At 39.9% G+C, this 25,314-nt stretch overlaps 3 protein-coding genes, 1 long non-coding RNA gene and 1 pseudogene across 5 annotated transcripts; 4 read left to right on the top strand and 1 right to left on the bottom strand.

Moving 5' to 3' along the window:
- Positions 1-1,876: 1,876 nt before the first annotated feature.
- LOC124195567 lies at positions 1,877-3,036 on the top strand. Its single transcript, XM_046590048.1, has 2 exons — positions 1,877-2,068; positions 2,233-3,036. Exons 1-2 carry the CDS (start codon positions 2,030-2,032, stop codon positions 2,524-2,526), a joined length of 333 nt encoding a protein of 110 aa, XP_046446004.1. The 5' UTR covers positions 1,877-2,029; the 3' UTR covers positions 2,527-3,036.
- LOC124196166 lies at positions 2,572-7,098 on the top strand (annotated as a pseudogene).
- A 669-nt stretch (positions 7,099-7,767) lies between these two features.
- On the top strand, positions 7,768-9,575 carry LOC124195563. Its single transcript, XM_046590044.1, has 5 exons — positions 7,768-7,899; positions 8,024-8,114; positions 8,178-8,343; positions 8,417-8,628; positions 8,698-9,575. The coding sequence occupies exon 5, from the start codon at positions 8,779-8,781 to the stop codon at positions 9,529-9,531; it is 753 nt and encodes a 250-aa protein (XP_046446000.1). The 5' UTR covers positions 7,768-7,899; positions 8,024-8,114; positions 8,178-8,343; positions 8,417-8,628; positions 8,698-8,778; the 3' UTR covers positions 9,532-9,575.
- Positions 9,546-10,637, bottom strand: LOC124195568. Its single transcript, XR_006875274.1, has 4 exons — positions 10,414-10,637; positions 10,113-10,356; positions 9,934-10,046; positions 9,546-9,868 (listed from the first exon to the last, which is right to left on the bottom strand). It is a non-coding gene; the product is annotated as an uncharacterized LOC124195568 (long non-coding RNA).
- Positions 10,638-10,856: 219 nt separating this feature from the next.
- LOC124195561 (mRNA-capping enzyme-like) lies at positions 10,857-17,364 on the top strand. 2 transcript variants are annotated; one of them, XM_046590042.1, is made up of 12 exons: positions 10,857-11,031; positions 11,177-11,353; positions 11,421-11,523; positions 11,603-11,836; positions 11,896-12,078; positions 15,559-15,691; positions 15,946-16,157; positions 16,218-16,403; positions 16,473-16,570; positions 16,639-16,829; positions 16,922-17,010; positions 17,053-17,364. In XM_046590042.1, exons 6-11 carry the CDS (start codon positions 15,586-15,588, stop codon positions 17,002-17,004), a joined length of 876 nt encoding a protein of 291 aa, XP_046445998.1. In that variant the 5' UTR covers positions 10,857-11,031; positions 11,177-11,353; positions 11,421-11,523; positions 11,603-11,836; positions 11,896-12,078; positions 15,559-15,585; the 3' UTR covers positions 17,005-17,010; positions 17,053-17,364. The 2 variants fall into 2 exon arrangements, with proteins under 2 accessions (XP_046445998.1, XP_046445997.1); XM_046590041.1 differs by having other exon boundaries at positions 16,922-17,364.
- The last annotated feature ends 7,950 nt before the right edge of the window (positions 17,365-25,314 follow it).

The following is a 25,314-nucleotide window of genomic DNA, read 5'->3' as shown; positions in this document are numbered from 1 at the left end:
ACTGTTACCTATATATTGCTCGGTTCACTTTCTTTTTTGGCGGTGAAATAATAAAAAAAGATATATTCTGAACAATATCAAATCTTACGTCAATTTGATCCACAGGACGAGGTGAACAGACGCAGACAGTTTCAGTGTCGAATTGTTAGTTTCTTTTCAATTTTGACCGTAGGCTATATGTGTTGCTTGAAGTGATAGAAATGGTCATTATTATATATACCGAGTTCGTGTGTAGAATTGCTCGGGGGGAGAACAATCGAGACAGCCATGATGTATTAGCATAGATTTGATGTAATCAAAAGCTCGTCAATGTTTTCCATACAGTTAATTTGGGGCCTATAGAAATACAGTACGTTCCATTTCTACCGAGCAAATTCTTATGTGGACAAGATGCAACATGCTTATATATTCCCAACCAAATCACAAAATTAATTTTGTGAAAATAATAAATCTAAACAATAAAAATTAATCTGATAACAATTCTCAATGGATTTTTATTATTTAAAACGGACAATAAAAACAGACTCAAGAAACAACACTTGACACTAAAACACGCGTAAGGTTGCCCGAGGTTGCCATTATACCAGGCGATCTCGTAACCCAAAGGTGCCGACAATGAAAATTGCGTGAAATTTGCCCCTGTACCAGGGATTGTACTCGGCATCGAAGCGGATCATCCCCATTATCTCGATGGACCTCAACAGTTTAGCCCAGGCGACATGCTGTTCCAACGAGAGCAGCTTGTCCAAATGGACTTCCATGCTCAGCTGGCGGATGTTGGACAACATCCCGGACGCAATAATGTCCGGCAGTGCAATCCATTCGGAATATTCAACGTCGATTTTTAAATAGTCGATGATCCTGCGGCCGTGACGGATCGACAATTTCTTGTAAATAGAAGAAAGTGAATGAATGGTCCAGTTGAAATGATGGTCGTATTCATCCCGGCTGCCCAGTTCCCCAGTTGTAAAAGTGAACATTGCCAGGGCTGTGGTCGTGATGGTCCATATCCATGGAAGGATCAAATGCGTACACTTGGCAGCCGTAACGTGCCATTTTCTCGTCAAACGACTAGTCGTCATTGATGCCAAAGGAATAGACGAGACAGTCGCCGGGTTTAGGAGCCACTTCGGGGTCGATGCAGACGGCCTTTTGGCCGGCCAATCCCGACGGATTGTCCATCATGACCCCGCCGAAATCGTGGGACAATTTGCACGAGGAATGATTGGTCCACATAAAATATTCGACGAGTTGAGGGCCGGTTAAAGTGTCAGAGTCCAGCAGGGCGTCCCAGTCAGTCGACGGAATAAGGCAATTCGGCTATTTAAAATTAATGTTACCTAATAGGACTGCATTTGTGGCCGATTGAAACATTTGCTCCCATGTTGTGCTTCTTAATTCGTCGCTTAATTCCAGGCTGGGCGACCATGGCGAACGAATAACAGTCACTAATATGAGACCCGATATAATAACAATAATGCCGACAACAGTTTTGATTAAAACATTGGTGCGTTTGAAAGAGAAGAATTGTGGCAATGACATGTTATGTGTTGGCTGGGTTATTATTTTATTAATTTAACTATAATGACTCAGAGTTTGTAAGAGAATACTTAGCAACGATTGCGTCGATTGTCTGCCCAGCGACTCCAATTCAAGAATATTCATTTGCTGGCAACTGTAACTATATAACAAAATCACTTTTTTCTGTCGTCAATGACGTAACTGATTGTTGGTGTCGGCACAGGCGAGAAAGAAAAAGGACTGCACCAGACACTAGTCGATGGGCATCAGCCAGTTTAACACGGAATCTGATATTATAGCCAAGGTAGGATAACAGACTCACGCCGCTAGAGACCAGCACGAACCGAGGGACGCAATAATTAAATCAAGTTGCCAGCTCAGTTATACAAGGCTATCCATCTCACAGTGAAACCACCAGCAGTCGTAATCAGTAGCACATTAATGCGATCGCGAGAAAGAATTTTACATTTAAAGTGCTAGTAGTTCCAGTTAATTGAAGAAATTATAGATGACTCTACGAAGAAGAAAAACCGGTCTTATTGTTACTGTAGGTTTAATAATTATTTGTTTAACTCTCAACATGTTCATTCCTATTTACAACGAGAATGGCATTCATCTTGGAGAGTCCAGCCGATCGCTGGCCAACAGAACAGACTTGAATTAATCGACAGCACCAGTCCATCTAATAATATTAACAATACTCTTACACAGATAATAACATCAGGGCCAGTTTATTCCATCGTCAAAGTGATTGATTACGAAAAAACGGCCATGGACACACTTGAGCCTTCGCAAATCATCGATTACCTGCTGTGGACCAATCAGCCGTCGTGTCAAATGGCCCAGTATTTCGTTGGGCGGATGGTGACGTCGGCCGACGGACTCTCGGTGGCCCTGGACGGGCAGAAGGCCATTTGCCTGGACTCTGCAGTGGCGCCAATTCCGGAAACTGTCTCGTCTACTAGTTTGGCATCAGCCACGAATGGAGTTTCGACCAAGCCATAGAAGTTAGAACTCTACGGATGCCAAGTGTACGCCTTCGATCCGTCCATGAACGTGTCGGATCACAACCGGACAGAGGCCATCCATTTTTATCAAATGGCCTTAGAAGACGTGGACAGGGATGGATGGAATGAGGAGGCCAATGTGCCGTCACGAACCTTGTCGTCCATTTACAACATGTTGAAGGCCCTCCCTGGTGGTGATTCCATCATTGATTATCTCAAAATGGACTTTGAAGCCACAGAGTGGCGGGTCTTGCCACAAATCATCGAGTCGGGGATGATGGACAAGGTGAGGCAGTTGGCCGTGGAGATCCATCTGGATTACGACGAGTCTTTAAGTGTCTATCGCCAGCAGGCCGGAATTCTCCGGTCGCTGGAAGACTACGGATTTACGGAATGGTCCGCTTTGATTCCAAGCGCAACATGTTTACTGTGGTCGATTTCACTCAGGTGCCAGGCAATTTGGCGGCGGCAGTCGATTATGAAATCGCTTGGTACAACAGCAAACTGTCGTGGGTTTAACTTTGGTCTTTTTCATCAAATGTTTTGCAACTGATTTATTTTGGTAGAATCTATTGCAACGAAATCTTTCGTTGCACTAACTAGCCATTTTGGCTATTGCAACGAAATCTTTCGTTGCACTTACTAGCCATTTTAGCTATTGCAACGAAAGATTTTGTTTTTTAAATAGAAGAAGGAAACCATCATATTAAATCGAAAAACAATTTTTTTTTACGAAATTTGACTTCTGTCATGCTGTGCCGCTTCGACCCATTCCTCCTTCATGCTTCGACTGTAGCGCTTTTTTTTTTAACATTTTTTTTACATATTTTTTTTTATATTATGCTTCAATTTTTTATGCTGTGATAGATTTATCGAGTAACCATCAAGTAACCTTCATTTCTAACAACTTGTACTCTTAAAGGGTTACCATCCAATTTTAATTTTTAACTTTCGACATTCTATGTTTTTCAATTACTAGGCAGACTTATGCAGATTTGGAAGACACTCAACAGTGTACCACTATTAGCCTACTCCTGTACATAAATTCATTATACTTTCATCATTAAATAAGGCAGAGTAACTTAGAATGGGGAAGCGTCGTTGGTTGACTTGGTTCCATCTTTCCCTTGATTCTTTACAGCTGGATTTTCCCCCCTGCTAACCTGGAAGTTTTTAAGGTCGCCGTGAATTTAAGCCGGCAAACGAACTTTGGCAAGCACTGGGAAGCAGGAGGGAAAAAGCTAGCTCTTGTCGATTTGTCGGTCGACTCAAAGATTCAACACTTCCCCATTCTACATTTCCCTGTCATGATGAAAGTAAACTTCATTTAGTAACTGGTGATGGTAGTCCACTGAGGTCAGACTGTGATAACATCTTCCCAATGTGCATGTAATGTACAAGAAAAAAGTTGAGTAATCGAACCGAGGTTGTACCTGCCGGGAATGGCCAAATCATAGAAGAGAGTCCCATTGCCAAGAATTTTGAAAATAGAAAACGTCAAATGTTATTTAATTATTTTAGATTAAAATTTGATGGTAACCTAAAGGGTACAACTTTTTAGCACCATCAGAAATATAAATTATAGCCTACACACTGAGACAATGTCGAAAAGAAGGTTACTTCATGGTTACTTGATAAACCTATCACAACATAAAATTGACACATATTACAAAAAAATATGTAAAAAAATTTTTCAAATCAGCGCCACAGTCGAAGTCGAACAATTTCACAGAATGACAGTTTAAGTCGAATTTCGTAAAAAAAAGAAATTTTTTTTTATTATTTAATATAATGGTTTCCTTCTTCTTCTTATGTTTAAAAAACAAATCTTTCGTTGCAATAGTCAATATCTGTAGTTAGCGCAACGAAATCTTTCGTTGCAATAGCTAAAATGGCTAGTAAGTGCAACGAAAGATTTCGTTGCAATAGCTAAAATGGCTAGTAAGTGCAACGAAAGATTTCGTTGCAATAGCCAAAATGGCTAGTTAGTGCAACGAAAGATTTCGTTGCAATAGATTCTACCATTTGATTATATCGATATCTTAACCATAGCTGATTGCAAAATGGCGTCGTCTGCTTAGTTTCAAAACGTGACTGGCGATAGCTGCACGAAAAATGTGTCTCATTATAGATTCTCTTAAAATAGTTATTAGGAAAAATCTATTGGCCCCCGGATTTCGGGGGCCAATAGCCAAAAATGCTATTGGCCCCTGCCGCTAGGGGGACACTGGAAAAGGATCGCGCCTCACAGCAGTCTTTTGTTTTTGAAGTCACTGCCTGTGCCTTGGGTACTACGGGGAAGGGCCGCGCCTAGTACCAGCAGCCGGCCGTGTTGTTGACAAGTGATAGTTCTTCGTCATGTCTTTTTCATTGGAATTTTCATGTCTTTTTTATTGACATTTTTAAATGTAATTCTCTACAGGTAGTGTAAAAAAGACATGCAAGACCTTACTGGAGTAAATACCATTGAAGTGTGCAGTCTTGTCTTGTTAATCCAATTATGCTTACGGTGAAAATGGAAGTCCACCTAAAAATTCCTCTCAAATGCCAATTGCTGATGTTTGAGGTATGGTTAGATCCACACTGTTCATTTTTATATAAATTCTGTAATTTATATTTGTCTTTAGGTTGAAAGATAGAAGATCTCACCAAAGCAAGTGATGGAGGAATTATAAATCAAACCTTAAAGTCATTCAAATCCTATAATGAAAAGGTGCTTGTTGCTGAAGGTATGCTTCCTTGACTGAATTATTTAAAGTGAAAATTAAACAATAGTTTCCTTTTTCTCCCTTTTAATTGTTCTAGTTTTACTGCTCGGTCGACACGGAGACACGGTATTTGATGATCAACTTGAGTTAAGCTTCAACCTTGGAGAAGATTTAGAACACAACATTCCCAACGGTGTTGAATAGGCTCTGTTGAAATTCAAGAAGCAAGATTGGAGCTTGCTTAAGTTGTCACCTGCATTCGGTTTCGGCTCTGCCGGTTACGAGAAACAAGGTGTTTCCCAACGTCAACCTCGAATGTTGAACTCGAGTCAAGAGCTTTGAAAAGGCCAAAGAGAGTTGGAGCATGGACGCCGAAGAAAAAGCTGGAGCAGGCTAAACTCTGCAAAGGAAAAGGAATCAATCATTTTAAAACTACCAAATACGCTCTGGCTAACAAACAGTAGGCCTACTCCAAGATTGTCACCCTCCTCGAGTTTGAAAAAAGTAAGTTTTGCTTTTCGCAACAATTTGATTTCATTTTGTAAAAAAATAAAACTTTTCGTTTTTATTTCAGCTCTTAAAGACGAGAAAGCTACGGAACGAGAACAGCTCATGCTGGCAGCACATCTCAATCAGTCCATGTGCTGTTTAAAGTTAAATGATTTCTGTGCAACTCGTGATCATTGCCACAAGGCGCTCGAGATGGACCCGAAAAATGAAAAGGGTTTATTCCGCATGGCCAGGTATCCGTACCAATTGACCAGCAATTTGTTCTGATTTATTACTCACAGATTTTGTCTCTCCATTTGTAGGCACTTTTGGGCATCCACGAGCTGGAGGACGCCAAGAAACATTTCGAGGCGATTCTCCAACTTGATTGAAACAACAAGGCGGCCGCCAATCAAGTGGTGATCTGCAACGCCAAGATTCGCGAGCAACGCGAAAAGGACAAGAAATTGTACTCTAGCATTTTCAACAAGATGGCCGAAAACGATCATAAGGTAAGCGAAAAGAATGGAGGCCAATGGCTTTACGGTTGGTGGGACGAATCGACGAAGGGTGTCCAGCTGGATGTTGATCTGGCTCAAATCGAACGAGATAAACAAGAAGCTGTGGAACAGTTGAAGGTCGAACGTAGGAAGAACCAAGCAGATTTCTTCAAGCGTTACGGTGGCAGGAAACCCAACATCGTGTCAGTCAACGGGAAGCCGCTAAATTTGAATGAAGATGATGATGGTGAAGAAGATAATGACGAAAGCTCTCCGGACCACCAAAATGCGGAGTCGACAGAAACACCAACAGAGCCATCAAATGAGCCATCCAACGACCTTCTTAAATGTTTAGGCGACTCTTTTCTGCCGATTTTGATTGTGGAATGAAAACACCCACCCTCCCGTCGAATGCGAATCCATATAACTTTACACGGAACATTTATACTAACAGAATGTCATTTGTCTGCCATTTTTGTGTTAAAGGCCGCAACTAACTGGGTTTTGTTTTATTTATTATATTTGCAGAAAGCCTTGCGGAACAAGGCGATGGAAATGCCGGAACCGACGCAGTGGGACAATGAAGACTCGGAGAACACGACCGCCGTTGAATTGAAAGACCCATTGGACTCTGTGCCATGTACAGAGTCGGAAGACTCCGAAGGGTCGGATGAAAACTAATCTTGATTATCGTCATTGTGATTCTCGACCCATTTTTTTGAAATTTAACTACCGATTGATTGTGTTTTTCTTTCATGCCTGTTCTCTCTGTTGTTATAACACAACAACTTCTAAACCAAAACAGTACTAAGGACATATTCAATTGATTGTGTAATTATCGACTGCCCTCAATCGTAAAACATATCTCATCTTTATCAAATAAAAGTGGTGAATTTCCATCTTAGTTGACGAAACCAAATCGCAAATCCTCCCTTAGTGATAAATAAAATGCTGTCTCGGTTTAAGCTGTTCTACCCATCTTCTTTGAGACCTCTGATATGCAGATGATATCACGCCATATAGGAGACATGAAAATTGAAGTTAACATGGCTATCAGTAGAAAATGATGATATAAATATAACTTATTTAATCCTCTGTTTGATTTTACATATTGTTCCTTTCTAGATAGTTCCCATACTTCCCAATGGCTTATTAATGATTTAAGTTGTGGGTATTTATGTCAGCGTCATCTGTCAACTTCTAAATACATAATAATCAAACGCATTCTGTCACTTGGTTTATTTATTCTGAATTCACATCCCTTAAAAAATTACCAAAAGAAACGGACCTTCACTTTTATATTAATTATGACTTTCTAGAACATTGCGAACAGCATTAGCAATGAAGGTAGAAAAAGTTTGACAACATTTACATCAGAGCTATAGATACCTGGTCAGTTCATGGCTGTGTTGGCTTCCCTATCCCGGTTTCAGGGTAAACGTAAGCCGATTTTCAGGGGGTTCTGGGGCGGAGCTTGTCAGAAGTTGTGAAGTGGTAAAAATGAGACAGCGCCATCTAGTGATAAGACGTTGACTTTCAAATAATACTTTCGGCGGCCATTTTCGTGTATTACGTGAAAGAAGCCTAACCATAATTTCTGTAAAAATGGTTGGCAGGTGTGCTGTTCCTGGTTGTAAATCAACATATTTCAAAGGAAATAAAAAAGAAAACGAGGTTACCCTGTTTGCAATTCCTAAAACTTCATTATCAAAATGGCGAGAACTAATTCCATGTAGTAATTTGACGAGCACCTCACATATTTGCTCCCGTCATTTTAACGAAAGTGACTTTCAAACAGGGATTGAAATTTTGAACGTGTTCCATCCTTTCAAACGTAGGATTCTTAACGCTGGAGCAATGCCCTGGAAACCAACATTTTCTGTTAAATGGTAGTAATATTGTATGTTCTGTACAATCTGTAATGCACAGAAACCGAACCATTTTCATTTTAGATACATCTAGTCAACAACTGCTGATTACTTCAAAGAGCGATTCAGTGGTGCTCGACAGCTACCACCAAAGCTGTCCAATATCATTGCATTATTTCTTGCCAAAGCTGCAGCCATCGTTCGAGATCCTTCTCACCCAATGTACCGTGCAATCAATAACTTTCTACTGGTATGTTCCTGTTAATTGATTGCAATTTCCTTCTCGTTTAAAACTTAAACGCCATTCCTTTCATTGTTTCTAGGTAAAATCGGCTATGGATGTGACCCAAGTTCCCGAATTTTTCGTCATGCTTCATAACACTGAACTACCTGAACAGAGGTCGCTTCAAAGGAGTTTTTTACTCAGCCTTCTTCGAAAAGTCGTCAGGACTATTTAGTGTGTGCTCGAAGAAGAGTCTTTCGAATCCTTCTCTCCTTGCAGCCATCCAATCTATTGTCCGACAAAACTGATAAGGTTATTTTTTTAGCAATTGAATTTTAGTTTGAGATTTCATCGAGACATTTTTCTTTATTTGATTTACAGCGGCTCATACTTGAAGTCGTACAATCTTCACTTCAGAATTCAATCATTACCTATGACTTGATTCAACATCGTGGCCTTATCATGTGGCTTGACAGCCTCTTGCTGACCGACACCGTTGCAGATGAAGCTAGTCAGATGGTGTCGGTGGTGACGACAATGTGGGACACGCTCTACACTCACATGCTGAAGAAGAGAGAGTCGAAAGAAAAGGACGACGAAGAAGCTATTGCAAAACTTGAACAGGAGGTCGAAATGATGGAAGCCGAAGACGAAGATACCGCCGACAAAACCACTAACAAACCCAAGATGCAGAATGCTAAAATCAGTAGCAGAAAACCTATTTGGAATTTACTTCCTATGCAGCAACAAGTTATTGCTCCCTGGATCATGTGTGAGCTAATGCAGTTGATGGTCAATTTGTGGCATGTACTCTATGAAGCTGAGCCAAACTATGCTACGTTTAACAAATACGCCCGAGTATTATGCTCCGTCGCTTCACACATTCACGAATCCAAAAGCATCATTCAAGCAGCTCAGGAGAAGGATTTGAAGACCGTCCGGTTTGTTACCCCTCCCTGCATGCTGAATGTTAAATTGATGCGACAGCTCGTTGAAGTCTCATCCCGCTTTGTGAGTAATCTTCCCGATCTAAAGGATCATTTGGCAGTAGTTGAAAGTTCCAAAAAGAAATCCTCGGCTTGCCCAACAGAACTTAGTCGAAACTGGGAACGAAGACACAGGTATATGCGAGAACTTATGGACCAAGAAGAGACAAATGTTTCAACCAGATATAATGTGCACAAATTATTGTCTTTAGCTGAATGTGGTGTTTGAAATAACAATGACAATTTTGTTTGCATACAAGGAGAACCTCGTGATACGATTTCTTTTATTTTTCATATCCACTACATCATATCTTTGCCATTTGATGTACATATTTGTTTCCCACTATAACGTAGCCAACTTAAATTTCTAGACGGGTTGTTTAAGGAGAGTGGTGTAACGTTCAATCTTTGATGCCAAACTCATGTCGATGTAGCGATCTCCAAGGACAACTACAAGTCCACCAACAATGGAGGGATCCACCTTGGTTGAAATCTTGAGACTGTCCTTTCTGCAAGAATCCAGAAAGAGCGGCAGTAACCTCTTTCAATGTAGCAGCATCCAAGGCCTTGATATAAGAATAGATTTTTTTAAACATGTAATTGTTTAATTTTTTTTAGATTTATATTTTACCTTGGCTGAGGTGACCTCACATACAACTTAACCTCTGAATGCAGCCATCATGTTAAAGAAATGGCCAGTGACAACATCCAATTTGTTAAGTCTTCCATTCTCAGCAAGGAGTTCTGTAATCATAGCCATATGAATAACAATTAGAATAAAGTGAAAACCAATAGAAAAGAAAAACTTACCAAGGAAGTTGCCTGTAACAGCACTCATTTTCAATTTCTTGGCAACTGAAATAAGAGCATCTTTCTTAAGTGATCTCTTCAAAGTGGGGTTGGCAATGAATTCTGCCAAACGAGAATCTTTGGCGATAGTTGCATGAAAGTCCTTCAACTCGCTTTCAACTTTGTCCAAAGATTTCTGTTTGGAAGCAGCAGAGTAGAGTGCTGAGGCATAGCGACCATACAACCCAAAAACTTGGACTGGAGCCTATAACAATTACACAATTAGGTTAAAATGTACCTGTACCACACTCACATGATTTACCTTCACCAACTGCTGGGATGATGAACTGGTGCTGAAGTTACGAGCCTAATAGTTGGAAAGTAAAAACATTCATTGAAAATAGTACAACATTTTATAAATTACGGCAAATTAATTTAGGATTGTGCGAAAACAACCGGCTATTCAAAATCGAATATAAATTCGGCTTGAAACTTAGAGGTTTGACAGTTGGATATTTCTACCTTTTTATTATGGAAAACCTTTTATTATTGTTTTTCACTTCTTGTAGAAAAGTAAGCTGTGATTGGCCAATGAGTTTTTCATAGACCCTTCCTGATTGGCTGGCTTCACGTAGTAGCTCACACACTCACTAGAGGCGCTCATCCATTTTCCCAAATCGGCTTACGTTTACCCTGAAACCGGGATAGGGAAGCCAACACAGCCATGAACTGACCAGGTATCTATAGCTCTGGTCTCACGGTCTCACCGCCATTGGATTTTCAAGAAAGAACATTTATCTGGCAGCGGCGTTTACGAAGAAGAAATGTCAAAAACAAGATGTCTGATCGTCTTGTGTCTTGTCTCACCTAACCATGGCCATGCACCTAACATCATCAAAAGTGTAGTAGATGATAAACCGTGATGCAGTTTGAATGCAAGGTTTGTTCAAATTAAATTCGTGATTGATAGTTAGAAAAAAAAATGGCAAAATGGTCCAATCCTGTGCAACATTTGTTTTTGATAAATCCTCTATAGTATGCCTCAAGTCCTTTGACTATTTTTAATGCTGCAATTTAATTATTAGGTAGTGCAGTGACTCTTGTAAAGGACACCCAGCATCTTAATCAACTGGAAAGGCAGGAAAACATTGCATGTGTAGTGTGCCTGTCCTCAGCCTGCAAACTCTAAATGTTTTCATACAGAATTATTTCCGCCTTTTATTTTTGCATGAGGTTCTTCAAGCCCCAAAGCTAAACACCAGGTAATTAGATATTCTGTTAATCTCCTTGGTCTTCAATTGTTCTGCTAATTGCTAATTTGTCTACCAGGGGCTCTACAATGAAAACTTTTAGATTCTTGCCTTCTCATTAAGGATGCTGTTTCCATCGCTGATTGATTTTGGCAGCAATTCAGAAAGTCAGAAGCTATGAGGTACATTTATATAGTTATAAGTGTTTAATTCTTTGAATAAGCTTCCCCTTCTAATCCTTTTAACCTCTGGCAATGATAGAAACAACTGCCGAACGTCCCAACGAGTAACCAATTCTGGAAGAGTCCCAACTCTGTTATCTAAGGGGATTCAACAGGGAAGAGGATGGCATGTCGTTGTAACATTCAAGAGACGACGAGGAATGTTTTCCTTTTGTGTTTTCATGCCGGGGGCTGCAGTCCACACATTTTGTTTGGCAATTGATCGTGACCCAGCTTCCCTGAAATTGCTGTCGTCAATGAAGTATTAGCCCCGGTGAGTGAAGGTCGCGTCTGTAATTACACTTCTGATTGACATGATCGTTTGATATTTAGCTGATGGACAAGGAACACACCAAGTCTCTTCTATCTTTTCCTTTCTCTATCCTCGTGTACATCCGTGTGAATGTCGGTGTATTCACGAGGATTCCCTACTTTGATTTCCACAAGATTTCTGCTAACGACAAGATTCACTTCGGATGAAGCACCCAGATCCGCCGTCCAGTATTCACCTCCAAGGTAGGACGCCGTTGAAATTCTCTTTCTGTAGCTACGTTTGATTCGGAAAGTGTGTGTTGATGGCTAGGAAAGCATATTATGAAATGTGACTGGTGACGTTTCGATAAGATGAAAGCGAGCCCCAGTCACTTGTGGGATCGAGGGCTCTTGTTTGCCGACTTGAAAGTATGATGCGTTTCATGGAAAACTGTGAAGACAAGTTTGGGAATGGGAATCATTTGTTTTTTGTTTCACGTTTTTCTATTTTTCTTGTTGTCGACGAAGGAAGAATCGGAAAGGGGAAATGTTTTTCGGCCGAGTTGTTATTGCTCATTTGTTCTATTTATCGACGAGATTTCCATTCATGCCGTAGTAAACGTATGCGGGTTTCTATACAATCGCAAAAAGAAATAAAAGAGTGACAGTTCTTTTCCAGTTCACACGGGACCAGTGTTTGCGAGTATATCAACGTGCTGACATTGAAAGTCGGGATGACCGATGAATCTTTGAAATGAGATTTTGTTTGCTGAGAGACACGAGGCCGATAGGAAATTACCAGTGTTGTTTTATTCATTTTTTCTTGTCCATTCTCCCCTTCCGGTATTTTCAAGTTTATACCCGCGGAATTTGTGCCTTTTTTTACTTGATATTCGAGTCATATGAGTTGGTTGTTTGGATTGCAAGTGGAGCTTCTCGGATTGAAATTATATAGTCAAGAAGCGATCGACACTTGACTTAGTTTTCGTGTTAAACGAGAAAAAGGGTTTCCCTGTTTATGGTGCCGTGAATTTTCCCGTTTTTGTAAAACAATTTCGAGTCACCGCCAACGTTCATGGTTTCCATATTGTTCAAGTGTGTGATTGGGATCTGCGTTTTTAATGCATCCATGAAAGGGATTGAACTTTGAACATTGTAGGTTTTTTTTAATTTGCTTCAGAAATATTTTTTTCTGAACGTCTGAATCTTGATCGTAATTTTACGGGTGGTTAGTTAGTTATGCCTCCGAAGCCTCACCAAGTCACCGGCCAGTCTGTCATTTGGAATTTCAAGAAAGAACATTCTATCTGGCAGCAGCGTCGACCGAAAAGACTTGCAATTCCAAAACCAAAATCGCAAAATGTCCGATCGTCGTGCCGGTTGTGCCTCATCGAATTGCGTCAAAAGTGTTGATGAAACACGATGCAAAGTCTAAAGGTATGAGCTATTTTTTAAGTTAAGTCATTAAAGTTAAGATCTGATAGTTTTTCGAAAGTTTTTTGTATTTTTTTGTTTGTTTGTTTTTATGAAATGCACATTGAAATTTGAAAGACGAGACAACGAACGAAACGTCAAAACTGTAAAAATAAGCGAAAGCTCATTTAGAATTTTAGATGATGGTCTTCTTAGTCATTCTTTTCAGTACCTTTCTGTACGCTGCTCCAATGATGGAAGGTGGAGATCTCTTTTTGAGCCACAGGGAATTTCGGCTGATCCATTGACCTCCTTGCGGCGGCTTACCAGCGGAAAGTGATCGGCGGTGGAAAGCCAACTGAGAGGACGGTAATGGTGTTGTGTTCCCTTTTTCTCTTTCAGCGAGTAACCAGTCGAGTTTGGCCTGTACGCGGGTGGCGGCGCTGGGGCAATCGATCGCTGTGAGCAAAAACACAAAGTCAGTGAGATAGGTTGGCCAATTATCGATGACGTGTCTGTGTTCGTCGTGACATATGGCATGTCTTCCGTTCATAGCTTTCTCCAGTCTGTTTATCAATTCCTCGTGGTCTGTGGTTCCGTGGGGCACGACGAAAGTGTCTGGACTGCAGTCGTCTAGCAGGAGATTTCCATCTTTATACACATCCATAACGGACGACCAATCGTCACGGAGGCGATTTTCTTTTATAAATTGGTTCAGTGAAGGCCCCAATTCCTCGACGACGACATCAAACAGGTGACTGTTTAGGCTTATTGCTGCCGCTTCTTTTGTCTTGGTCCATTTCCGGGTGCGCTCCGATGCCAGGCTCTGGAATATGATGTTAGGAGGTACGGTGAAGGCCTTTTTGCCGGACTGTGAGGGGTCATTTAATAGATTTAAAGTTTGACGGAACCTGGTGGCCAGTGAGTGGGCCCCTATCATTATCGCCACTTGAATCCACGCAAGCAAAAAGGATTGATGCTCTCTTAAGACAGCCGGCAAATTGCCGTGACAAATTGCGTTGCGTGCATAAACGGCCTGTAGAAGAGTTGCTTTGTCGATTTTGATTTGATTTGTGGTCAAAGAAATAAAGTTTGGAATTATTTGGTTGTATTCGATCAAAGTTTTGAGCATAGCGGACGTGTCTTCGTCTCTGCGCGGGGCCAATCCCCAGGAATTGAGAAATTTCTTCATTTCACCCCTTAGTAATAGTAAACACCTGTGCAAATGCTTGCACGTTTCAACGGCCAGATTCTCTTCTTGACGAGTCAATCTGCTGAGGGCTAATTTTTTCAAGCGCAGAAGGTTCCTGAGACGTGCTCTCCTTTCCTTCTCCTTTTGCTTCCGGCGTTCAGCTGATGAAGTCATATTTAAAAACAATGTTGAATCTTAAGGAATTGAAGTTCTCAGTCGACTGGTTCGATTTTAATTGAGCGTGAATCGAAACTGAACTTGATCATTGAAGCGCTAGCCTTTATCAAGGGTTCGCCCGGGTGACTGCGGTCAGCAAACGCCAGTTGTGACTGTTTTCGCACTTTTTGATTTACTTATACATTCGCCAAACTTAATTGTTTGGCATGATGGTAATGGCCACATTATTACCAACAATTATCCATTTAAATCACGTTGACTTTGTTTTTCCTCAATTAATTCATTTTACTTTTAAATCTGTGTCAGTTGGACTTTGATCTTCTTTTGAAAAGTCATTGTCAATTCTGATGAGCGCCGCCTATCGGAATAATTTGTCTTCATAGTTAGGCAATGCTATAATATGCAAATTCGACGCGACATTTGTTTTTATTAATTTATCCATTTTCACCTTTATCGGCATTCCGTTCCTTATCTTCTTCTTCTTCTTCCTTTTTTTTTTCTTTCGAAATTTCGTTTCGTCGCCCAACGAATGTGTGTGTGAATTATAGGAATGGCGTCAAACATCAAATGAAAAGCCAAGATGAATTGGGGGAAAGGATTCCTCCCCTTCTTCCTGCGTTGAAATACATTCGAGCGACTCGGACGCAACGAATCGACTTTCTATGAAAGTGAAGGCAGGCGGAATTCAAGAGATCCAGTGCGGATGTTTTTTGTCGTTAAAATGGCCGGTTAAAATGCCTCATCTTTATATCTTTTGTTGTGCGGACGGCTAAGTTTTGTTGTTGTTGTTTTTTGCCAAGTACCGGTTGTTGTCCAGTCGATATTTTACGGTACTGCAATTTACAAGTGCACTCAGCTTTGGTTAATCTTTAAGAATAAGTTAAAAGGCGTCAAACCTTAATTAACATCAGCCCAGTTACTTCCCTTTATATGTCTTATCACATTTGTTTCGCCATTTTTAGTTCACTGGTGTTTGTCTGGATGCGTGAATGGCGATGCCGGCGGACAGAACAACCGCCTCCATTTGCACCTCGCCAGAAGATGGGATGGAGAAAAACCATCAAATTCCAATGCAGAGACAGCAGCACATTTCTGGTAGGTGAAACTTGCTCTATTATGATTTCTCTAGATGCGTTTGAACGGACAAGTGTACGAGTTGTTGTCATCATCGTGACTGCTCTCTGGGTCAAGATTTTCAATTGGTCTCACTAAAAGTACTGGCTCTGATAGGTTTTTTTTATTTTGATTTCATTTGAAATGTAAAATTTTGGCTTCATTTATAATTATTTTGAGAAGTCGCCAGTTTAACGAGCAGTTGAATTTGTCGGTGTTTTCGTTTGGTTGGTTAGAGATTCTCCGCGTGGACACTGATCACGCCGTTCAATTCATCTCCAACGAAGGTCGAGCAATTACCGACACTGTGCTCGACGGCATCTTAACCAGGGAAAAGGATGCTGAAAATAAAGACGGAAAAATGACGTTTTTCATCTGCGATGCTGTCCGATGCAACGGTCAAGACATCACGAAAATGAGCGTTTTCCAACACATCGCTTTTGTCAAAGTAATTTATCATTACGTCTTCCTCACGTAAAAATTCTTTTATCAACCTTTTTGTATTAAGGAAAATGTGATGGAGCCGAGATTGGATGCGGTGGACGAGCACCAAACGATATCCATTAAGAACGAGGTTTTCAATTTGGATATAGTGGAATGTCTGGACTGTAATTCAGCTGATTTTCTGGATACAGAATTCGAAAATGGGTTTAAATATCCACTTCACTCTTTTGTCTTCTTCACACGGAACCAGGTTAAATCATTTTTACTGTTTCATCGCAGAGCAACTTTTTCTTATTTTTCGAATTTGGTGCCTTTTTAGAAATACGTTGGTGGCAGCTGTAAAAATGTATTACGATGGAGAGAAGATGAGAATTATGACTGTGTCTTTCGTATTGTAATTCAGAAAGGGTCAAATGGGTAAGTTGTCTGTGAGTTCCATTACTAAATGTAACATCATTTTTACTTGTTCTTTTTCTTTTGTGTAGGACTGACACTGCCGGATTGCAGGCGGTTGGTCCGTATAATCAAGAAATTTATTTTGCCTCAATCGACATGACGGATGTAATTCAACAGCTAGACCATCGCATCGTTGATTGTCGCTTCGTTAACGGACAATGGGATTTGGTCATAATTAGAAACGATCGCTCTCATCCTGACAGCAGACGTGCCATTATCAGTAATATAATATTTCCCTATTTCTTTAAAATGAAAGCAAACAAATTCGAGTGTGAGAGGAACATTTGTTAATTAATTCTTTCATTTCTTTAGACAAAATGAACATGCTGAAAAATCCCGTGACGCGGGAAATTTTGAAGACAAGTTTAGACAAGTCTAAAGGAAAAATCCAATAAAAATCGATAAATTCCACACTATTCTGTCAGCTCTGAATGTCACCCAGAATCACAATTAAATACTCCAACCTTTTTCAGAATTTCTTGTCAACTAAGACTGTAAGTGAATCCAAAAACTACGTTTATCGTTATTTTTTAAATATTGTTTGCGATTGTTTGTATTTCTGGTTTCAGAATCATGAAATGCATTTTGTCAGACTGCTTACCTTTAGCGTAATGTCTCGTAATTATGTAGTACATCGACGAAATACGTAGATGTAGGTCATTAAAACGCAAGTTTAACATTCACAAGAATGACGAGGGCTTAACCAATCCGGACAAATAAATCGGGAATCTATCCCGATTTATTGCCTCGATATACTTGCGTAGCGAAGTTTCACCTATTAAAGAGCGTTAAGAAGAAAAATAGCTCAAGTCCCGAATTACAAGGCAGATTAACTTTTTCGTACGTTTCTACTAAATTTACCATTTAGTTCTATTGTTTGTACCATTGCTTTAAATACTGACTTTCGTGGTCTTTATCTGCTCTCACTGGTCACTGCTCACCGGCCATTTGGATTTACAAGAAAAAACATTTATTTCATCTGGCAGCGGCGTCTACGAAGACAGTAGAAGAAATGTCGATAACAAGATGTCTGATCGTCTCGTCTCTCCTAACTTGAACATCAAAAGTGTAGTAGATGATAAAAAGTGATGCAGTATGAATGAAAGGTTTGTTTAAATTAAGTTCGCGATTAACAGGGTAAAAGTCTAGTTTAGTGACCTAAATCTACACTCTTTTGTTACAGCACAACACCACAACACAGCGGCATAACATCACACTATCACAATATCACCTAACAGTATCACCCTACAATACCACACTACATCGATGATTGAACACTACATTTTACACTTAATTACATTACACTACCTAATCACAACACCACATCACCACGACCGACACAATTCAACTTTACCGAAAAATTACTAAGAAAACTGGTGTAGCTAATTATTAAACTACTGTAGGAAACAAGAAAGTAGAAGAATATAATTAGAATTCAACTTTAAACAAATCAAGACAAGAGGTCTTTACCTCGCTAATATCAAAAATCAAATGGGGGGTGATCAGCAGACGATTTGCAGCCCTGCCATGTTGACAATAGCGAAATTTAACATTTTACTTACCCCCCTTTAAATTACAATTACTCCAAACAATGTACATTTTTTAAGTTGAAAATTCAAATGCAAAAAAAGAAATCCCGGGGAAGTAATTGCAGTCGTCGAAATATATGTTATTTCGATTTTTTTTTCCAGTGAAATTCTAAATGGGAACAAATACATTCTCACTAGGCAACGCTGTTGGTGGCGAAGAAGTCGATTTACTAGTTCTGGAAAAAGAGGCTGGGGGAGATAAATTTGAATATTTTGCTTAAATAGCTTTCTCGTTTGCCGTTGATCTCCCTTCCCACCTTTGCGTATTAAACAAAAATTGACAACGCAAAAAAACGCCCCTCTAACAAAAAGAAAAAAAAATCAGTATGAGCTTGTTCGTCCAGCAATGTGGTGGGCAATTCCTGTTCTTTAGTTAAAGGTACATGTTAAAAAACTTGGGGAATATTGTTAAAATCAATTTGATTAGTTGCACATTTGTTATGTCTGCCTCTCTTCATCAGTTAAGAATTTATAACAATATTTTTTTTAAATTAGTAGACTTTGGAATTTTGTTAAAATCAATTGGTTTGATGTAAATGTAAATGCCTAAATGGTTAATTTTTGTCTCCTTTATCAGTTATCTTAAGGGTTAAAGTAAAGAATCGTAAAATCAAGATTTAGGTTCATGTAAAATTGTTTTAAAAGTCGGTTTTGCGTGTAGCTTCTGTAATGTTTACTGTGAGTGTATAGTGATTTGGTGTTATGATGTAGTGTAGTGATGTAATGCAGTAATGTAGTGCGCTTATTTAGTGTGATAGTGTAGTTTACCAATGTAGTAGTGTAGTGTTGGGGTGTTGTTCTGTAGCAAAAGAGTGTAGATTTAGGTCACTAAACTAGACTTTTTCCATTAACAGTTAGAATTAAAGGGGTAAAGTGGTCCAGATCTATGTGCTAAATTTCTTTATGATTAATCCTCTAGTATGCCTATAGTCCTACTGTCTACTGCAGTCTGCAAATGCCATGAAGGTACTTTTCTTAGACTATTTTTAATGCTTTGAATTAATTATTAGTGCAGTGATTTTTGTAAAGGACAGCCAGCATCTTAATCAACTGGAAAGGCATGAAAGCATTGCATGTGTAGTGTGCCTGTCCTCGGCCTGCAGACTCAAAATTTAACTTGTTTGTTTTCCTACAGGATTTCCGCCTTTTATTTTTGCTTGAGGTTCTTCAAGCCCCAAAGCTTAACACAAGGTAATTGAATATTCTGTTAATCTCCTTGGTCTTCAATTGTTCTGCTAATTGCTAATTTGTCTAGCAGGCTGTAGGCTCTTACAATCAAAACTTTTAGATCCTTGCCTTCTCATGAAGGATGATGTTTCCATCGCTGATTGATTTTGGCACCAATCTCAGAAAGTCAGAAGCTATGAGGTACGTTTATATAGTTATAAGTGTTTAATTCTTTGAATAAACTTCCCCTTCTAATCCTTTTTGCCTCTGGCAATGATAGAAACAACTGCCGAACGTCCCAACGGGTTACCAATTCCGGAAGAGTCCCAAGTATGTTATCTTGGTAGCCCATAGGAAAGAGGACGGCATCGTCGTTGTAACATTCAAGAGACGACGAGGAATGTTTGCCTTTGTGTTCTTCATGCCGGGGGCTGCAGTCCACACTTTTTTGTTTGACAATTGATCGTGACCCAGCTTCCTTAAAATGGCTGTCGTCAATGAAGAATTAGCCCCGGTGAGTGTAGGTCGTGTCTGTAATTACACTTCTGATTGGACCCTTTCGCAGTTTGATGCATCGACAGATTGTGTCTCATCAATGGTATTCTACGATGAGAAAGATTATTAAAGGTAAATTGCCCTTTATCCCTTTTGGTGATCGACCACTTTGGTCTTGTGGCTACTTGTTGACCAACTTTTCAACATCGCTGCCTGTCTATTTTGTCCTCGAGTTATGCAACATTTATTTGAGTTACGCATTTTTTGAAAACTTTATTCGGCAGGGAGTTAATTTATCGTGTTCTTGCCAACTGCCTGGTCATTAGTAAGTCGCTAACAAACGAATTCACTGGGTCAATTCAATAGCAAATAGGTTATTGATGAATGTATTGGAATGTACATGAATTTGGAAGTGCTTTGACTCATTTGAATTCTTCTATGCTTCTTTTAGTGTTGCTGCCAGGAGACGGGGACATATTTCATCCGGAAAAGCGCATTGGCAATTTGAACCTGTTCCAGTAAAGTTCCACGACGAGAAGCAACGCCTATGAAAGGTCAGTTGCTATTTTCCCCTTTTTGTGATCGAGCACTTTTGAATTTTGATGGATGATTGTTGACTGCTGGGTCTCTTCTGCTGAAGCCTGTCTTTTCGATCCTCGAACCAATCAACTGTTTTTAAAAGCGGTCGTTTTTTCACATTTTTAATTTTCATGCTCCGCCTGGGGTAAATAGATTGGCATAGATTCGCCCTGCCTTAACGACTGGGTTTGGGAATTTATTCGAAGTGTTCTCTAACTTGTATTCATCATCATCATGCCTTGGGGAATCATTCTAATTTTGTTTTTAAATTGGTCTAATCTGTTTATTTGAACCGGTTGAGCGATCAGCAGTTTAACGTCCACGGTCAAATTGCGTTCGTTTGGTGGAGGTGAGATTTTATTTTAATAAATTAATGGGTTTTTCAAGTGAAAGGGTATTGTCGACATTAAATTATTTTGTATTTCGTATACTCTAGTACATCTTTGCGACGAAAATCGATTAGAAGTTTCAAGGCCGAATCTAAGTTGAATACTATCACGCATTCAAAGGTTTTTTTAGATTTGATTTGGGTGGAAAAAACCTTTTACTTCATCCCACAGAGGGCAGATAGTTACAGGAAATATCACATAATGAAAAGAAAATCGTTTCATTTATTTTTATTCGTTTTTTTTTGGCATTTGCCTAATAATTCAACTGCCATCTTTAATTTATATTTCCATGCGAAATCCAACGCATTACTCCCACTATCGTCGTTAGCGTTGGCATTTGCGGTTTTATCTAGAATTGCCTGGAATAACGGAACGGGAATGTTTGGCCATGCAGCAGCCCAGTGAAGGGCAGAATCATCCTTGTTTTTCCTAACGTTAACGTCCACACACTCTTCTGTTCCGTCCACACGTTTCCGGTTATATTTAAACAGTTCTTCGGTGGCGACTTTGTTTTTACTAATTCAAGCCACAATGAGAGCAGTCCTTCCAATTTGATCTTGTCCGTTGACATCAGTTGATTTCTCCAAAATAATTTTGAACACGTCGGCCGGAATATCTGACCACCAACAAGCGTAGTTTAACGACGTCTGATTGTAATCATCATTCGAGTTAACATCCACAACTTTTACCTCCCTCACGTCCAAACGATTATACAAGTTCTTTCTAGCTGCAGATAGAGTAGGCCTACTCGCGCAGCTAATTTTTGATTTGGATTTTATTTTTATTTAAAATTTTGACTTATTTAACAATTATTTTGAGAAGTCGCCAGTTTAACGAGCAGTTGAATTTGTCGGTGTTTTCGTTTGGAATCTTATATATTCTGATCATGTTTTTGTGATCTCTACTTCTTTAGCCTAGATTTTGCTTTGATGAAACAATAGAAATGTGGAAACCCGTAAAGAATGTGCTTGGGCTAATTTCGTAGACCCACTGAAAACGTCAGCATTGCTTTGCTGATTACGTGACTGCTTGTGTCGTCTGTAGCGCCGCGTAAGACTATGAGAGGCTGAGGTTTAGTTCAATGACGAGAGGATTGCGATTGCAGTTGCCCTACCCCGGCTGTGGTTTCGATTTCTGGCTCATAGGTGACAATACTTCTATGAGTAGGCCGACTTTACTCGCTCCGTTCGTGTTTAAAGTCATGTCCCATTATTAATTTTATTGCCTCTGTTAATTTGTCGCTTAAATTTTTTTAAAAGCACAAGTCATGCAGTGCGTTCTTTTCGTAGTTGTCTTTCCAATCGGCACTGATCCCCTCCCTGTAGGATTAGTAAAGTCATTGGGTCGATTTACCTTTCGCTTGAATTATTGAGACACAAGCAAATGGAGTGTGTTGTTGTTGTTGTCTTTGTTTCGCCTCGGACAAAATTCTTTGACTGTTGTGATTAGGTACTTTGAATCAAGCTGTACCTTTTGTAATTTTTTAAACTGCAATTTTAAAATTAAAAAAACGACTCAAATAGATCCGGGTCGGGCGACCAACTACTTACGTAGTATTTTTTTTAAGGCTGAAACGCGAACTAAAATTTTAACATTAAATACAGTGAAGTGGCATAAATATCGAATTCTAGGGACAACTGAAAGAATTTTTTTATTAAATTTCAATCAACATAGGCCGCAGGAAGTGATCCGGGTCGGCGGCCATCGACTATAGCCAGAGCAGTTTGGGCTTTTTTGTGCGCCTCTTTTTAAATTCGCCGCATTTTTGTTTCACGGCGTGTGTTTACATTTTACAGTATCGATATCGATTCATCATCGATACACCCGATTATTCCATGATTGCTCATCATCCACTGAAATACAAAAGCATTTTCTTTTTCTATTATTAAGAGGGAGCGAGTGGGTGTATTGGATAAGGCGTCATGTATGATTATAGTGCAGTGGTGCACGATGAGACCAGGGTTCGATCCCCCGAGTGAGAATTGTTAGTTGCTCATACAGCCGCTGTGGCTCCCTCGGGAAGCGATTATGTAGCGTCAACTGTTTCAACAAATTGCTACAGCCAGGGCAGGCCATCGCCGTAGTGCGGTGGACACACTTGGGCAGTTTAAACTATGGGTCCCTAGCTGGGGATTGGCTAAGGGGTTGTTGCACGTAAAAAGAGTCTCTTGGGGTTGGGTTGAGATTTCCTTACGGGTACCAGTTATCGTCTAACGCATAGTTGGCTGTAGAAAAAATGTAGCAAGTAACATCATGCTTGATGGTATCAAGTCGTCTTCCACCGGGTCTGTTGGCCGACCCGTGATGCCTAATAGTGGCCGTGTGAACATAACAAATTCCAAATGATAAATGCAAGACGCCGAGCTTTTTTGAAATAATTTATTTTTGTTCCAACATGGTTGAAGCCCAGTACATAATGTCCCTTTTCATGGTGGGATTGATTGATTGCTGGTCCATGTGTCCAGATTTAGGTAAAAGCCACTTGTCTTAATCGGTCCTCACATTTATTGGATTTGTTTTCTATTATTTTTTCCAAAGCGGTCCGTTTCAATTCAATATCTGAGCTATTTACTTTAAAGCGAATGATAACGATCCAGCCTAAGCCTGCATTCACGTTTGAAGACGACTTTCATTGGGGCCAACTGCACCGCAGGTGAGTGTTTTAACATAATGCAATTAAATTCATCGTTAATAATTCTTATTCAAAATTTCGTTGTATTTTTAAGGACAACATTGTTGCGGAGGCAAAGACAATCGTTGCATTCCGCTCTACTGGCGATGCGACGGAGAAAAGGATCGTCAGGACGGAACGGATGATTCCAGTTCTTATTTAAAGCGATTCTGTAAATCCGGGTAATTCCAGTGTAAGAATCACAACTGCAAAAAATAATTTACCCCAGACGTACAAATTCCAATCGTCAGTCCCAACAAGTTGAAGAAATGTTATCCATTTAGACTCCGCCTTATCGTTTTCCTTTTTTTTTTCGCGCGCTCGCACAATTGAATTCTGCGCAAATTAGTGTGTTTGTTAGGCGCTGACGTTATTTCGCGCAAATTAGATACTCCCGAATTAGATGCTGTGCTGTCTGCCTGTCTCTGCATGCTCTCTGTTGATTTACTGAGTGATATAGCGGTAAGGAAAGACGTGGTGGCTGAAGCACATGCTGAAAGCTGATTTTGTAATACTTGTCGCTGTTTATTTTCATAATTATTTTAAAATGAATCGTAGTGGATCCAGAAAAAAAAACAAGTTCCGTTAGACCGTCGTTACCCAATTTAGAAATTTTCGGAGCTTGTTCTCCTTCAACAAACGCAACAACCAGGGTAAACAACTACAAGGAAATCATCGGCAACTTCCATTAGTAAAAAGTCTTGTATTGTGCACAATATAGTCAATAGAGAAAGCAAAACAGCACTGGTAAAATGTATGATGTTTAAAGCACATTTTGATAAAGCTTAACCTTCCGATTTGCCTTTATTTTGTTTGGGTATTATTTCACTGGTTATCACATCAATCAATCACAGGCTATCGTAACCAAGGCACCTGACATCCACTTTATGGAGGATGAAACTGTTGAGGGAGTCAGTCTCGTTAGAGATTTTCAACAGGTCCGACAGATGAAGGTCCTGCTGGGCAAATTTGCTGGAGCCCGTGGTTTTGAATACACTTTCTTCTCAGCCTTGTGGGCCACTCCATGATCCATGGAAAATATCCAGCAGGTCCAGTCGAATCCTCATTTATGATGCCTAAACCATCCGGATCGCGTTTTCTACTTTACATCGACTCTTCCGGCCAAACTTCCTTGGAGAACATGACTCGTCAATACTTCTTCCGCGTGGACACTGATCGTGCCGTTCAATTCATCTCCATTGATGGTCGAGCAATTACCGACACTGTCCTCGACGGCATCTTTACCAGGGAAAAGGATGCTGAAAATAATGCCGGAAAACTGACGTTTGTCATCTGCGATGCTGTCCGATGCAACGGTCAAGACATTACGAAAATGAACGTTTTCCAACACATCGCTTTTGTCAAAGTAATTAATCATTACGTTTCCTTATTCCTCACGTAAAAATTCTTTTATCAACCTTTTTGTATTAAGGAAAATGTGATGGAGCCGCGATTGGAAGCATTGAAGAAACAAACAAAATCCATTAACCATTAAGAACGAGATTTTCAATTTGGATATAGTGGAATGCCTGGACTGTAATTCAGCTGATTTTCTGGACATAGAATTCGAAAATGGGTTTAAATCTCCACTTTGCTTTTTAGTCTTCTTCACACGAAACCAGGTTAAATCATTTTTACTGTTCCATCGCAAAGCAACTTTTTTACTGATTTTTCGAATTTTGTGGCTTTTAGAAATACGTTGGTGGCAACCTGTAAAAATGTATTACCATGGAGAGAAGATGGGAATTCTGACTGTGTCATAATCAACAAATTCCCTACTTTGATTTCCACCTCATGATGTCTGCTAACGACAAG

Source organism: Daphnia pulex, chromosome 6 (genome assembly GCF_021134715.1).
Source record: "Daphnia pulex isolate KAP4 chromosome 6, ASM2113471v1".
In the NCBI taxonomy this organism is placed as follows: Eukaryota; Metazoa; Arthropoda; class Branchiopoda; order Diplostraca; family Daphniidae; genus Daphnia; species Daphnia pulex.
Note: the sequence above shows the minus strand (reverse complement) of the source record. Positions and strands in the feature narration are given on the sequence as shown.